This window comes from Trachypithecus francoisi, unplaced genomic scaffold (assembly GCF_009764315.1).
Source record: "Trachypithecus francoisi isolate TF-2019V2 unplaced genomic scaffold, Tfra_2.0 Lachesis_group6, whole genome shotgun sequence".
Taxonomy (NCBI): Eukaryota; Metazoa; Chordata; class Mammalia; order Primates; family Cercopithecidae; genus Trachypithecus; species Trachypithecus francoisi.
The window spans coordinates 26,068,723-26,082,616 of record NW_022681471.1 but is presented as its reverse complement, the minus strand read 5'-3'; the positions used below and the strand labels follow the sequence as shown (position 1 = coordinate 26,082,616).

The 13,894-nt window shown below is 55.3% G+C and overlaps 1 protein-coding gene across 2 annotated transcripts; it reads left to right on the top strand.

Moving 5' to 3' along the window:
* The first annotated feature begins 1,170 nt into the window (after positions 1 to 1,170).
* On the top strand, positions 1,171 to 12,236 carry IL9R (interleukin 9 receptor). 2 transcript variants are annotated; one of them, XM_033201537.1, is made up of 9 exons: positions 1,172 to 1,773; positions 5,817 to 5,917; positions 7,295 to 7,408; positions 7,839 to 7,950; positions 8,243 to 8,421; positions 8,756 to 8,901; positions 9,618 to 9,819; positions 10,312 to 10,417; positions 11,800 to 12,235. In XM_033201537.1, exons 3-9 carry the CDS (start codon positions 7,330 to 7,332, stop codon positions 11,963 to 11,965), a joined length of 990 nt encoding a protein of 329 aa, XP_033057428.1. In that variant the 5' UTR covers positions 1,172 to 1,773; positions 5,817 to 5,917; positions 7,295 to 7,329; the 3' UTR covers positions 11,966 to 12,235. The 2 variants fall into 2 exon arrangements, with proteins under 2 accessions (XP_033057427.1, XP_033057428.1); XM_033201536.1 differs by lacking the exon at positions 5,817 to 5,917 and having other exon boundaries at positions 1,171 to 1,773; positions 7,271 to 7,408; positions 11,800 to 12,236.
* Positions 12,237 to 13,894: the final 1,658 nt, after the last annotated feature.

The following is a 13,894-nucleotide window of genomic DNA, read 5'->3' as shown; positions in this document are numbered from 1 at the left end:
AAAATAGCATATATACTTGAGCCCAGGAGTCTGAGGCTGCAGTGAGCTATGATCATGTCACTGCACTCCAGCCCAGCCTGGGTGACAGAGCAAGACTCTTTGTCTAAAGAAATGAAAATAAAAATAAATAAAATAGCATATACAGGCAACAATCCAAATGTTCATTGCAGAAATTATGATTATTACTGTTTTTCTTTGAGAGACAGGATGTCACTCTGTTTCCCAGACTAATCTTGACCTCCTGGGATCCTCAAGGGATCCTCTGGCCTCTGCTTCCTAAAGTTCTGGGATTACAGGTGTGAGGCACTGGGCCTAGACATTGCAGGGATTATTAAACCATGGTGTATACTACCATCAAAGGTATGAGGTAGGTTTTATGTGCTGACCTAGAAAGACGGTGCAAAAACATAGGGGAACAAGAAGGCTGCAAAGTGGCAGCACAACAGGAGTCTTTAAGAAATAAGAATCTGTTTCAGCTTAAGAAGTGTCTGGTTGGGCGTGGTGGCTCGCACCTGTAATCCCAGCACTTAGGGAGCTGAGGTGGGTGGATCACTTGAGGTTAGGAGTTCGAGACCAGCCTAGTCAACATGGTGAAACCCCATCTCTATTAAAAATACAAAAAAATTAGCTGGACTTGGTGTCAGGTGCCTGTAATCCCAGCTACTCTGGAGCTGAGGCAGGAAAATCATTTGAACCCGGGAGACCAAGGTTGCAGTGAGCCGAGATCGCACCACTACACTCCAGCCTGGGCGACAGAGTGAGACTTGGTAAAAAAAAAAAAAAAAAAGCTGGGTGAGAGGTGGCTCACGCCTGTAATCCCAGCACTTTGGGAGGCCGAGGCAGGAGAATCACGAGTTCAGGAGATCGAGACCACCCTGGCCAACATGGTGAAACCCCATCTCTACTAAAACACAAAAAATTAGCCGGGTGTGGTGGCGCATTCCTGTATTCCAGCTACTCAGGAGGCTGAGGCAGGGGAATCGCCTGAACCCAGGAGGTGGAGGTTGCAGTGAGCCGAGATCGCGCCACTGCACTCCAGCCTGGCGACAGAGCAAGACTTCATCTCAAAAAAGAAAAGAAAACAAATAAACAAAACCCCCAAGAGACAGAAGTGTCTGCATGGACTTGTGCATAACTATTCACAGTGACTACTTCTGGGGGGAGGTGAAAGGGGACCCTGTTAAATAATTTTGCATTTGTATTGCTTTTCTTCAACTGAGTCTGCATTACTTTTATGTTGAATACTCTCCCCACCCCTGATGCTCACAGGTTGCTCTAGCTGGTGGAAGGAGAACCTACACCTCTGGTTTTGGCAAAGTATAGAAGGCGACAAGGGCATTGCTCTGCACCTGCACAGGTCCTTGCCTCCTGGGGTCAGTTTAATGCATCTCGGTGGTGTTTCTTGGGAAGAACACAGTGCACATTCACTTGCCAGTCAGTAGACAAATCACTGAAGTCCATGTCTGGCAGTTCTCAAGGTCATGGGGACTGTAAGGTTGTCATGTCTCACAGTTCCCTGACTTACAAGATTAGTGCTGACAGACACTTCTCAGCTCTGTTCGGGAGAGCAGCTCTGTAATGCGCTTGTGGTTTCAGATGTGGGCGGCCTGTGTGAACCTGTCGTGCAAGGCTCACGTCACCAACTGCTGCAGTTATCTCCTGAATCAGGCTGAGGGTCTTTGCTGTGCACCCAGAGACAGTTGGGTGACAAATCACCTCCAGGTTGGGGATGCCTCAGACTTGTGATGGGACTGGGCAGATGCATCTGGAAAGGTGAGTCTGTGCTTTGGGCTTCTCGACCTCTCAAGTCAGCATGAAATTCAGAAGGCAGAGAGGGACAAGTGGCCCTCCATCGCTGGGTCCAGGGAGCCACTGTGGAAGCATAGTGTTTGAGAACACCACCCTAGCTTTACCTCCTCCGGTGTCCTGGCCTTGGGTATCTCTTAGAGATGGCAAAATTTGCAGCACTGAACTCAAGGATTACAAACTAATTTCCAGTCCTGTAAGGGTCATGGGTTCTGCTGTGGCCTGTGTGGCCACACTCCAACCGGATGGAGGGAAGGGCACTGAGTTTGTCAGGCAGAATTTCTTTCTTTTTTTTTTTTTTTTGTGAGTCGGAGTCTCGCTCTGTCGCCCAGGCTGGAGTGCAGTGGCCGGATCTCCGCTCACTGCAAGTTGTGCCTCCCGGGTTTATGCCATTCTCCTGCCTCAGCCTCCGGGTAGCTGGGACTACAGGCACCCGCCACTGCGCCCGGCTAGGTTTTTGTATTTTTTTAGTAGAGACGGAGTTTCACCGTGTTAGTCAGGATGGTCTCGATCTCCTGACCTCGTGATCCGCCCGTCTCGGCCTCCCAAAGTGCTGGGATTACAGGCTTGAGCCACCGCGCCCGGCTGTCAGGCAGAATTTCTAATTATGGGAGGAACTCTGCTTCCTCAATGATTGAACTGACCTTTGTGGGGGTGCCTTTGTTGGGTGAGAATGGGCATACTTGGGCCTCAGTTGTGAGGGCCACGGGGTGGAGCTGAGGTCTAGGCCCCCATTTTATCTTCCTTTGATTTATGCTGTTCTGGGCTCACCCTCTTTCCAGAGCTTAGCTACATGAGGTAGATTAGTCTCAAGAGTGGGTATCCTCTCAGCGTGTCTTCAAGTAGCATCCCAGAGCCCCGCTCCTGGGTACCCACAACATGAACACCATCCAGAAGCAAGGGCAGCTTCTGTGGGGGGAGTGGAAAACATGCATCAAACAGTTGAGATGGGTGCAGGGGAGGCAACATGATCAAACAGGGTCTTGCCTTAAGGAGCCTCATGTAGGGACACCGCACAGTGATGACCTTCAACTGCAGTGGGGCAGCAAGGCCGTGGAAGGGGCATGTTGGGCACAGCAGGCAACATGCGGGTACCTCTTCACCAAGACAGCAGGAAGAGCATGGAGATCATTTTCCCATCTCGCCTCCAGACTCCCAGGGAACTGTATCAATACCCTTACTCCAGCCTTGGCCCGTGGCCACTGCCCAACCCCTGGGCCCTGTCAGTTCAGGGCTGTGCAGAACGAGAGTTGCTCAGGCTCAGGGATTCCATCCGGCTGGGGATGCCTACTAGGGGCCTGGGGGAAGGCCTCATGAAAGACCATACCTGTGATGGGGAGGGAAGCTGGCAGAGGGTACAGTGGGAAGCAGAGCAGCAGGGGTCTCCTCCATGCCTCTCTGCTTCTCACACCCACCCTCGCCTGCTCCCCTCTGCCCTGGGTCTGTGCCCTTGTCCACCCAACAACACCTCTACAGTGCCGAGTCCAGCCCTGACTTCTTCCTGAGCTGTGGCCCAGCGCTCCCACAGACATCTACCTCACGGATGCAGCACCGCCCCCCAATCCTCTTCTCTGAAAGTGTGTGGAAAATGCCTCTTGGTGCCATCTCTCTCCCACCCTGCCTTCCCTGCACCTTCTGGATGAGGTGTCTGTTGTCTCTGTACTTGCCTCCAGCTGGCCTTTCTGACCCCATCCCTCCTGCCTCCTGCCCATCCCCATCCCCACCCCTGTCGGCACCTCCACACGCTCCGTGCCCAACAGCATTGGGGATTCCCACTGTGCTGAAGGAAGTCCTCATGTGGTCCAGAGAGGAGCTGGCCCCTGCTCCCATTTCCAGACCCATTTTCTAGCAGAGCCTCCATGTCCCCAGGCTCCAGCTGCTTCTGGGATACCAAGGTCTGCATTTCTTCCTCTTTCCCCAGCAGACAGAAGACCTTGCTGGACAAGTGTCCACTTCAATAGTAACTTTCATCCTATCCACCTCTATGGCTGCCAGCCTCCTGAATGGTCCAGAAGAACCGGGATACCCTTTCCTGTCCCCATTAAAAAAAGACAAAATAGGCCGGGCGCGGTGGCTCACGCCTGTAATCCCAGCACTTTGGGAGGCCGAGACGGGCGGATCACGAGGTCAGGAGATCGAGACCATCCTGGCTAACACGGTGAAACCCCGTCTCTACTAAAAAATACAGAAAACTAGGCGGGCGAGGTGGCGGCCGCCTGTAGTCCCAGCTACTTGGGAGGCTGAGGCAGGAGAATGGTGTAAACCCGGGAGGCGGAGCTTGCAGTGAGCGGAGATCCGGCCACTGCACTCCAGCCTGGGCGACAGAGCGAGACTCCCTCTAAAAAAAAAAAAAAAAAAGACAAAATATGACCAGACATGTTGGCTCATGCCTGTCATCCCAGCACTTTGGGAGGCCGAAGCGGGTGGGTCCCTTGAGGCCAGGAGTACGAGACTAGCCTGACGAACATGGTGAAACCTTGCCTCTACTGAAAATACAAAAATTAGCCAGGCGTGGTGACTCATGCTTGTAATCCCAGCTACTTGGGAGGCTGAAGCAGTAGGATCACTTGAACTCGGGAGGCGGAGGTTGCAGTGAGCTGAGATCACGCCACTGTGCTCCAGCCTGGGCAACAGAGCGAGATATATATATATATATATATATATGCGTAATATATGCATATATATGTGTAATAGTCTCTGTGTAACAGTAAGTGCGCAGTAGCCGGTGTGAGGGCAACTTGAAGAGTGTGCTTCGAGGCACAGAGATGCTCAGGGCTGCCTGGACAACCTCCGTGATAGTGGCCTGCTCTGGGTTAAGATTCTTCCTGGTGTTAGGTGAGTGTTCAGGGCATGAGGGCCAGGAAAGGTGAAGGGCTGAGTATGTCTAAAGACCTTCCTGTGGGTGTGGCAGAGCCTGTGATCTGAGGCAGGGCTCCAGCTGTAGGGCAGCCCACAGCTTCACAGTGGCCCACGGAAGCAGGGCAGCCAGGCTGTAAGGCCCAGTAGGCATCTGGGCCAGACCTCGACACTGAGGCCATGGAACAGGTGGGGCTCTGAGAAGGGACCAAAGTGATCATGGGCTGAAGGCTATGTCCACAGACCCAATGCGGGATAGGCTGTGCTGGGCATGGATGTCAGCCAGGCTCCCCAGCAGGAGTGGGAGTGTCAGAGGCAGCTCTGTCCTAGGTGGCACATTGGTTTCCCCTCCTGCTCTCACAACCTTCCTGTGACCTGGTGTTGTCTGAGCTGTGGTGAGGCCTCCCTGGTGACATCCAGGAGCAGGGAGCATGCAAGTAGGGGTATGTGCACCTGCCCTGACTGCCTGGCCCTATGGTCGAGGATGGGGGTTATAAAGCATTGTGGTGTCTTCTGTTGGGGCATGTGCTGAGGGGCACCTCGCAGGCACTGCCCTCGGGAAGTTCACAGGCTTATGTGGAAGCCAGTGGGAATGGGCCAAGAACAGAGGTGTCAGGAGTCAGGTATTTGGCAGGTCCCAGGTCTCCGAGCCTCAGTTTCCTCATCTGTAGGAGGGTGGTGACCTTGCCCTGCTCAGCTTACCAGGTACAGATGTAAGTTTTCAGTGCAGAGGAAAAGCAGAGACCTTCCCCTTCAGATGACCGTACTGCCTTGTCGCTGTACCCAACTCTCCGGTCCTACTTTGAAGCTCTCAGCCTCACCAACCCGAGATTCACATGTGGATTCACATGTGGATCCTGCCCTACCATCCCCCTTCCCTGTCTAGAAACGAGGCCTGCTGAGCTTGGAGCCACTCCACTCCCTGCTCTCAAGCCATCTGCTCTTGGGTTAGCTTGTAGCTGGCCTGGCCTGATTCTACGCAGATGTGGGTGTTTCTCCACCGCTGGGGTAACGGTCTTCCATCCTGGGGCCTGGGTCAGCTCTCAGCTGTGGCTGTTGTGCCTGGGCTTCCCCAGGCCCTGGTGGTCACTCCAACCCTGCCTTCACATATCCCAAGAGCAGGCTGACTGTCTTCCCCATTCCCACCTTTCCAGTAACTGCTGCAAGAAGGGACAGACACTGCTGTAGAGAACTTGCCACGGTGTTTCATGCTGCGGCCGGTGGTGCCAGGCTGCACGCTCCATTCTAGGGAAGGGTGAGGCTTCGTGATCATCAGTCTCAACATGGGACTGTCCTATGAGTACCTGTAGCGGGGCGGAGTGGGGTTAGAGTAGTGCCTGCTGCCCGTTGAGGGTGTGCAGTTTCCTTAAGGGCATGCATGCTGTAGTCTGCGTGCATGTCTGGTTTTTTCCTCCTCCTTATCAGTAATCAGTCTTATATAACCAGGCTGGCCCTGCTTCCTGCCTAGGGGCTATCTGTGTACCATCTGGAGCTGCAAATGGGGTGATAGGGCATCAGCGGCCTTCCCACACCCAAGCACTTCCTGACACCCAGCCTCTCATCTCTGGCCCACCTCTGGCTCCCCCAGGGATCCTGGGACTCAGGCCTCGCACTCCAGCATTGGGGGGCTTTGCCCTTCTGGTGGTGCTCTCCTTTGCAGGTACCTTGGAACAGGGGTGCGACAGAGTTCCGGAGATGCCATCTGTTGCGTGGATACTCTGCTGCCACCCTCGTCCACCTTTCTGGGGCAGAACACTTGGATGGGTCTTTATTTAAGAAGACAAAAGGGAGAGAGAATGCAGAGGCCGGGTGTGATGGCTCATGCCTATAATCCCGACACTTTGGGAGGCCTAGGCAGGTGGATCCCTTGAAGTCAGGAGTTCAAGACTAGCCTGGCCAACATAGTGAAACCCCGTCTCTACTAAAAATACAAAAAAGAAAAAAAAATTAGCTGGGCATGGCAGCGGATGCCTATAATCCCAGCTACTTGGGAGGCTGAGGCAGGAGAATCCCTTGAGCCCAGGAGGCGGAGGTTGCAGTGAGCCAAGATTGCACCACTGCACTCCTGCCTGGGCAACAGAGGGAGACTCCGTCTCAAAAAAAAAAAAAAATTGCATGGAGTTTGTCTGTGTGACTCGGGCAAGTCATTTCTCCTCCTTGGGACTTAGTTCCTTGCCTGTGAAGCGGGACAGCACTTCTCCCTCGTGGAGCTGTTGTGAAAATTAAAGTAGAAAATGCACCTGTGGTGGTTGTTGGGAGTGACCCGTTCCCCCAACCCTGACTCCCCTGCAGGATGGGGCCCAGGCCCAGGGATGGGGGATGGGCTGGCAAAGGATGCCCATCCCAGAGAGGAGTCTTCTCGGCAAATGTGGAGACCAAGCTGAGTCAGAGTCCAGGATCTAAGTTTGAGGGTGCTCCTTACACCCTGTAGCCATGAGTCTTTGGCTGGGTCAAATGGTCTTTCTGAGCTACAGTTCCTTATCAGTAAAGCCTGGGCAGTGGTGCCAGGATGCTGGACACAGTGTGAGTGCAGGTGGGGACCCACTGACCACTCTGCTGGGGAGCAATTCATGGGGAGCACCCCTCTAGAGAGGGATGATTTGCACAGGGCCCTCAGCCCAGTCCCTTGCAGGCTGGACCTTGGAGAGTGAGGCCCTGAGGCGAGACATGGGCACCTGGCTCCTGGCCTGCACCTGCGTCTGCACCTGTGTCTGCTTGGGAGTCTCTGTCACAGGGGAAGGACGAGGTGAGGGCTGGGCACTAGTGTTTGTATGAGGTTGGGGGAGAACTAGGGCATGTTTGGGGGACTGGGTTGTCCAGTGTCAAGTCCCTAGGGAAAGATTTGGCTCAAACTGTGCTGGGGCATGTCCTCTAGGGGTCAGCCTGGACCTCAGTCTCTAGTCTCCCTACCTTTACCTCCCTACCTTCAGTCCCTGGACCGACCCTGGTCTCCCTTCCTTCACCTTCTTGATGCCTCTCTGGGTCTGACTTGCCCATGTACCAGGAGTCAGAGCCCATCATTTCCCAGGCCTCCCAGTGCTTCCCTGGACAGATTCTGGGATCATTCACTGGTGACTGCCCTGCTAGGGTGTCAGCTGTCAGAGCCCCCCCAGCCCCCCTAGCTCAGCTGTGCTCTGAAGCACTTACTGTGGGCTCCCAATGATCACTGTCTCCAGGGCCAAGGGCTGGAAACTTCACCTGCCTCACCAACAACATTCTCAGGATCGATTGCCGCTGGTCTGCCCCAGAGCTGGGCCAGGGCTCCAGCCCCTGGCTCCTCTTCACCAGGTGAGGGTGGAGGGCCATGCTGGGGGAACGGTGAGGGGCCTGAAGGGACTTAGGGTTCCATGTTGATGTTGGGCTGGCACATGGAGGAAAGACATGGCTTTCCATGGGAAAGGAGGGAGACTAGGCTTGCCAGAAAGGAGGCAGCTGCTCTCAGGATGAGTTCTAAACATGCTGCCTGAGCCCTTCCCTCCTCCCATGCTCTGGACAGGGATGAGGGTGAGGTCCCCAGGATTGAAGCAGCTACGCCAGGACAGGGTAGCAGCCCCGTGGTGCTGACACATGCCCTTTCCAGCAACCAGGCTCCCGGCGGCACACATAAGTGCATCTTGCAGGGCAGTGAGTGCACCGTAGTGCTGCCACCCGAGGCAGTGCTCGTGCCATCTGACAATTTCACCATCACTTTCCACCACTGCGTGTCTGGCAGGGAGCAGGTCAGCCTGGTGGACCCGGAGTACCTGCCCCGGAGACACGGTGAGCAGCGGCTATAGGTCTGGGGCGGGGCCCCTTGGCAAGAACATCCTGGCTGCTTGGGCATTGGGAGCAGGGCCCTGCAGCCTGTGACCCCTGTGGTCCAGTGAGTGGGCAAGATTTGGAAACTACCTAGTCTAGCTGCACAGGCCAGAGGAAGTCATTGCTGTCCTGTCCCGCCTGGGGCTTTTCTTGACCAGTCTCCCAGTGAGGTGCCTGGTCTGAGAGGGCCTTGACCATGCCCCTTGGGAATCTTTCAGGCCCCAGTCTTGTGTGTTCTGACTGACACACCCAGACCCATGGGGCTTTGGCCTCACATGGATTCACTCTGTTCCAGTCAAGCTGGACCCGCCCTCTGACTTGCAGAGCAACATCAGCTCTGGCCACTGCATCCTGACCTGGAGCATCAGTCCTGCCTTGGAGCCAATGACCACACTTCTCAGCTATGAGTTGGCCTTCAAGAAGCAGGAAGAGGCCTGGGAGGTAACACTTTGGCTGGCTTTCCCTGAGGGCCTCTCTCCTGGGAACAGCAGTCCAGGGCAGACCCCCCACTCTACATAGGGAGATGTCAACTTGCAGTGATGAGGGGGGAGGAACTAGAGCGGTGTGTGTGTGCACACACACATGCTGGCATGCACATGTGCATGCTTTGTGTGTGTGTATGGGAGTAGGGTGAGTGTGCCTGTGTCTCTGTATGTGCCCACAAGTGTGAGTGTGCATGTATGTGTTTATGTGTGCACACATGTAAGTGTGCACACTCACATGTTTGTGTGCCCGTGTTTATGTGTTTATATGTAAGTTTACATATGAGTGTGCCTGTGCCTTGTGTTTGTATCTGTGAGTGTGCACATGGGCATGCCTATGTGTATGAGTGTGTATGTGAGTGTGGTGAGTTGCTTCTGTGCACACACTTGTGTATATGAGTGTGCATGCAAGTGTGAGGAGTGTGAAAGTGTGCCTGTAGACATGTTCGCCTGTGTGTGCATATGTGTATTTGTGGGCCAACGCAGCTGTATCTGTGTGTGAGTGTGAGTGTGCCTTCTCTGTGTGTGTGTGCACGTGAATGTGGTGAGTGTGCCTGTGTGTTAACACAGGTGTGTTCATGTGTGCGTTATATGAGCATATAATGCATGTGTGTATTCTCGAGGGCTGAGGCACCCAGCCCCACCTTCAGCACCTAACTGCCCCCACCCCCACAGCGGGCCCAGCACAGGGATCACATTGTCGGGGTGACCTGGCTCATACTTGAAGCCTTTGAGTTGGACCCTGGCTTTATCCATGAGGCCAGGCTGCGTGTTCAGATGGCCACACTGGAGGATGACGTGGCAGAGGAGGAGCGTTACACAGGCCAGTGGAGTGAGTGGAGCCAGCCTGTGTGCTTCCAGGCTCCCCAGAGACAAGGTGGGCGCTGCGGTGGCTGCGGCACTTCCAGAGTCTGGGCTGGGCGTCTTCTCCCCTGTCCACCTCAGTCCCTGCACCCTTTCACACTCCTGGAAGCCCCTCCCTGAGGCAGCCATACCCCAGTGGATCCCCTTCCTCGGAGGAACCCGTAGTTAGTGGCTCCTGTTAGGAGTGAGGGTGGCATGGCTGCACACCAGGGTTGGTGCTCCTGCCTGGAGGCTGGACATGACCTCAGTGTCGTTAGGGACGGCAGGGCTGACCGTTGCACACTGCAGTGCTGAGACGACCCCGTTAGTGTGGCAGATGGGAAGAGTGAGGCCCAGGAGCATGACTCACACAAGGTCCTTCAGCAGGTGACACAAACCTCCAAGGCCCATCACAAACCTTCCACTGTAGCCCAGGGCACTAAAGGGCGCACCCTTGCCATATAGGTTTGTGGGGAGCCTCCTGGCACTGAGGCTGCTCACAGCCCTGGGCCCTTCCTGCCCACAGGCCCTCTGATCCCACCCTGGGGGCAGCCAGACAACACCCTTGTCGCTGTGTCCGTCTTCCTCCTGCTGATTGGCCTGACTTACCTCCTGTTCAAGCTTTCACCCAGGTAGGTAGCTGATGTGTGTGTGGGTGTGTGTGTGTGTGTGTGTGTGTACATGTGTGAGTGGGTAATAGTGTACATGTGTTAGTGTGTGTGTGCAGATGTGTCACTGTGTGCCTGTGTGAGTGTGTGGTTGGTGGGGATTCAAGGGCCACCCTTGTCTGGTTCCTCCCCTCCCCTCTCCACTTTCCGGTCCTGGATGGGGTGGGCTTTTCAAGTCTCCACCCTGGGCCAGAAGAGGGTTCACAAGTTGCCAGGGGAGAGAAGGGAAGGGGGATCTGTGACAGAGGCCGAAGACAAGGGCAGCGTGGTCCCGACCAGACCCAGAGTCACTGAGATCAAGAGCCCGGATCCTAGTCTTCTGCCTCTGGAGGAGCTTGGTTTGTTCATCTGTTCACACAGTCTACGAAAGGACAGTTGGGGCATCTGGTGTGCTCAGGACCCTATTCTCACCCTGGCAGATGCCTTAGAGAACAAGATGGACAAGGACTCTCTTTAAATAAACCGTCATGCCTCATGCACCGCCTGTCAGGTTACAAGAAGGGGCGCAGGGGCCATGTCGGGCAGCAGATGTGAGGAAGAGGGTGTGGGGAGAGGGTGTTGGGTGGGGCTAAGCGGGAGGGTGCTTGGCTTCTCCTTGGAGCAAAGGAAAGTGTGAAACTGTGTGATACGACCTAGTTTATGTGTTGAGGAATAGATTGCTGGGACAAGGGGACGGGGGACCTGCTGGAGGCCAATGTGGGCCTGTGGGGTGCCCACCGGGAGATGATTCGGCATGAGTTAGTGAAAGAAGTGGAGACAGAGCAAATTTGAAGGAATTGCAGGGTTTTAGGAGGAGAAACAGAGGGGACATGTGGGTGGATGAGATACGAGTGGTGACCCCTGAGGTGGGGAAATGGGGGACACCCTTGCGGGGAGGTTGGGGAGGTCTATTTGCACCTGTTGGGTTGGGGTCCCAGGTGACATGCTTGTGGAAGGGTCAGTGGATCCTTGGCAGCAAGTCTGGTGCTCAGGGAGACACTGGGTGGAGTGGGAGCCACAGACCTTCTGCTGATGGCAAAGACGGGGTTCCTGGAGGTGCTGGCTCCCTCTGCGGGCTGAGGACCCGGCTGGTAACTCCCCGTTCTGAACCCACCATAGCAGCTCACACTGTAAAGGATGCCTGCCTCAGTAGAAATCAGTTCTGTGAGACCATTAAGTAAGGCGGCCCAGTTGGGTCCTACCCTGAGAGTGGGTTGGAATGTGATGAGACCGGAGAGAGGCAGTGGCAGGGACGAGGTGGGCGGGCCTCCTGTTGATGGAAGGAAGCTCAGCCTCTGCAGTGACCTCAGGCCACCTCAGGCCCCCTGGGTCGCCATAGGCCTCTGACTGGCCTCTCTTGGCCTCAGGGTGAAGAGAATCTTCTACCAGAACGTGCCCTCTCCAGCGGCGTTCTTCCGGCCCCTCTACAGTGTGCACAATGGGAACTTCCAGGTGTGTGCAGAGACCACGGCAGGGCATGGGGGACAGGGGTTGCCCAGAGCTCTGGCCTGCCCAAGATGTTGGCTTTCATGAGGGTTGGCGGCCAGTATGGGAGGCTGGTCAGTGCTTGGAGCCTTGTCTGTATATTCAGTGAATTTCAGTTTATACGCGTGTCTCAAATGGGGAAAAACTAGCTTTATTATATGCATGTCTCAAATGGGGAAAAACTAGCTTTATTTTCCATTGCTGATTTATTTTTGTTCTCATATCTCCAGTTCCACTGTCGATGGAAAAAATGCAAATTTCTCATGACTTATCTCTGTCCCCTCTGGTTTGCAGCTGTCTGCACCCACCATGTGCCTCACCTCCTCCTTCTGCGAATGTGTCTGTCCTGTGGCCGTGGGGAAGGGTCTGTGGTGTGTGGGCTGCCCTTGGGGCTCTCACTGCTTCTGGGTTCCTGCTCTGCCTGGTCCCTTAGTCCCTCTGGATCGCATGCTGACACCACAGCTGAGGAGTGGGCTCTGTACTTCCGCCTCTGTGGCCCTGTTGGACTCCCACAGCCCAGAAACCAGTGAGCAACTTGGGGGTTGCATTAGGCCCTCCCCTCCCTGCTGGGCTGGCGGTTCATGCCCCCTGGGTAGGAGGAGGGGGAAACGGAGGGCTCCAGTGAGTGGTCTCTAGTTTTTCCCCTCAGACTCCTCACTTTGGGCAAAGGACAAGAGAGACAGTGAGGGTCCCTCCCTGGGTTCTGGGCCAAGCTGACCCCTCTTCTCCAGGATCTTCCCTCCCTGTGCCCTAGGGTATCCCTGGGCCCTGTGCGGCAAGGATGTCCCCTCCACACCACGGCTCCAGCTTACTATGCAGAAAAATCCTTTTCTCTCTCAATGAGGAGCCTAGTTTTCAAGATTTTTGTCCAAATATTCAATTTGAACCATAAACTGGGCACGTAACTCTTGGCAGAGTCCCCCTCTCTCCCCAGGGTGGTAGGTGTGACTGTTAAGAGCCTGGGCAGCCGAGGACAAGGCTGAGCAGGGCACAGATTGTGATTGTCCCTGGACTGTCATCCTGTTGCAGGCACCAGCCCTTCCCTATAGAACAAGGGCACCTGCCAGGGGTTATTTAGACCCTCAGGGGGAGATCTGTTGCTGTAGGTTGGTCTCCAGGGAGCAGTGCAGTGATGGAGGGTGTGGTGTGTGTGGTGCATGGGATGGAGGCTCCTGGTCTCACCAAGGGAACAGCTTCCTTTTGGAGGTGGGGGCCTCCTGTGGCCCCACGGAAAGATCCAGGTCTGCTGGCTATAGCCCAGTGCTTTGAAAGTCACCAGTCCTGACAACGACTCGTGTGTGTGTGTGTGTGTGTGTGTGTGTGTGTGGTGGGAATGCCCAGTCTCTGTAGCTGCTGAAAGGACTTGAGGCTCATGCTGTCAGGAGTTGGCTCTGTCCTGGGCAGATATCACCATCTGTACCTTGGTTCAGGCTGCTGTGAGCACCAGGCCCTGTGCTGGCCAAGCGGTGAGGAGCCTGAAGGGACTCAGGGTCCCATGATGAGGTTGGGCTGGCACATGGAGGAAAGACAGAATATCCAAGACATAGGCACTGCTTGGTCTCTGGAGGACCTCAGGAGGGCTTCCTGGAGGAGGAGGGAGGCTGGGCTTACCATAAAGGAGGCAGCTCCTCCCAGGATGAGTTCTGAACATGCTGCCTGAGCCCTTCCCTCCTCCCGCAGTCTGTTCCAGACTTGCATGGGGGCCCACAGAGCCAGTGTGCTGCTGAACCAGGACTGTGCTGGCACCCCATGAGGACCCTCAGAACCCTGGGTCAGGAGGTCACTGCGCTGCTCACCTGTGGCCCAGAGCATCCTTGGAAATCTGTGGGCCTGGAGGAGGAGCAGGAAGGCACTGGGACCTGAGCTCAGAGGATGTGCTGTCAGCGGGGTGTACGGAGTGGAGGGCACAGCCACTTGCCTATCTGTCACAGGAGGACTGGGCCCCCATGTCCCCCACCAGGCCATGTTACTCCCTTC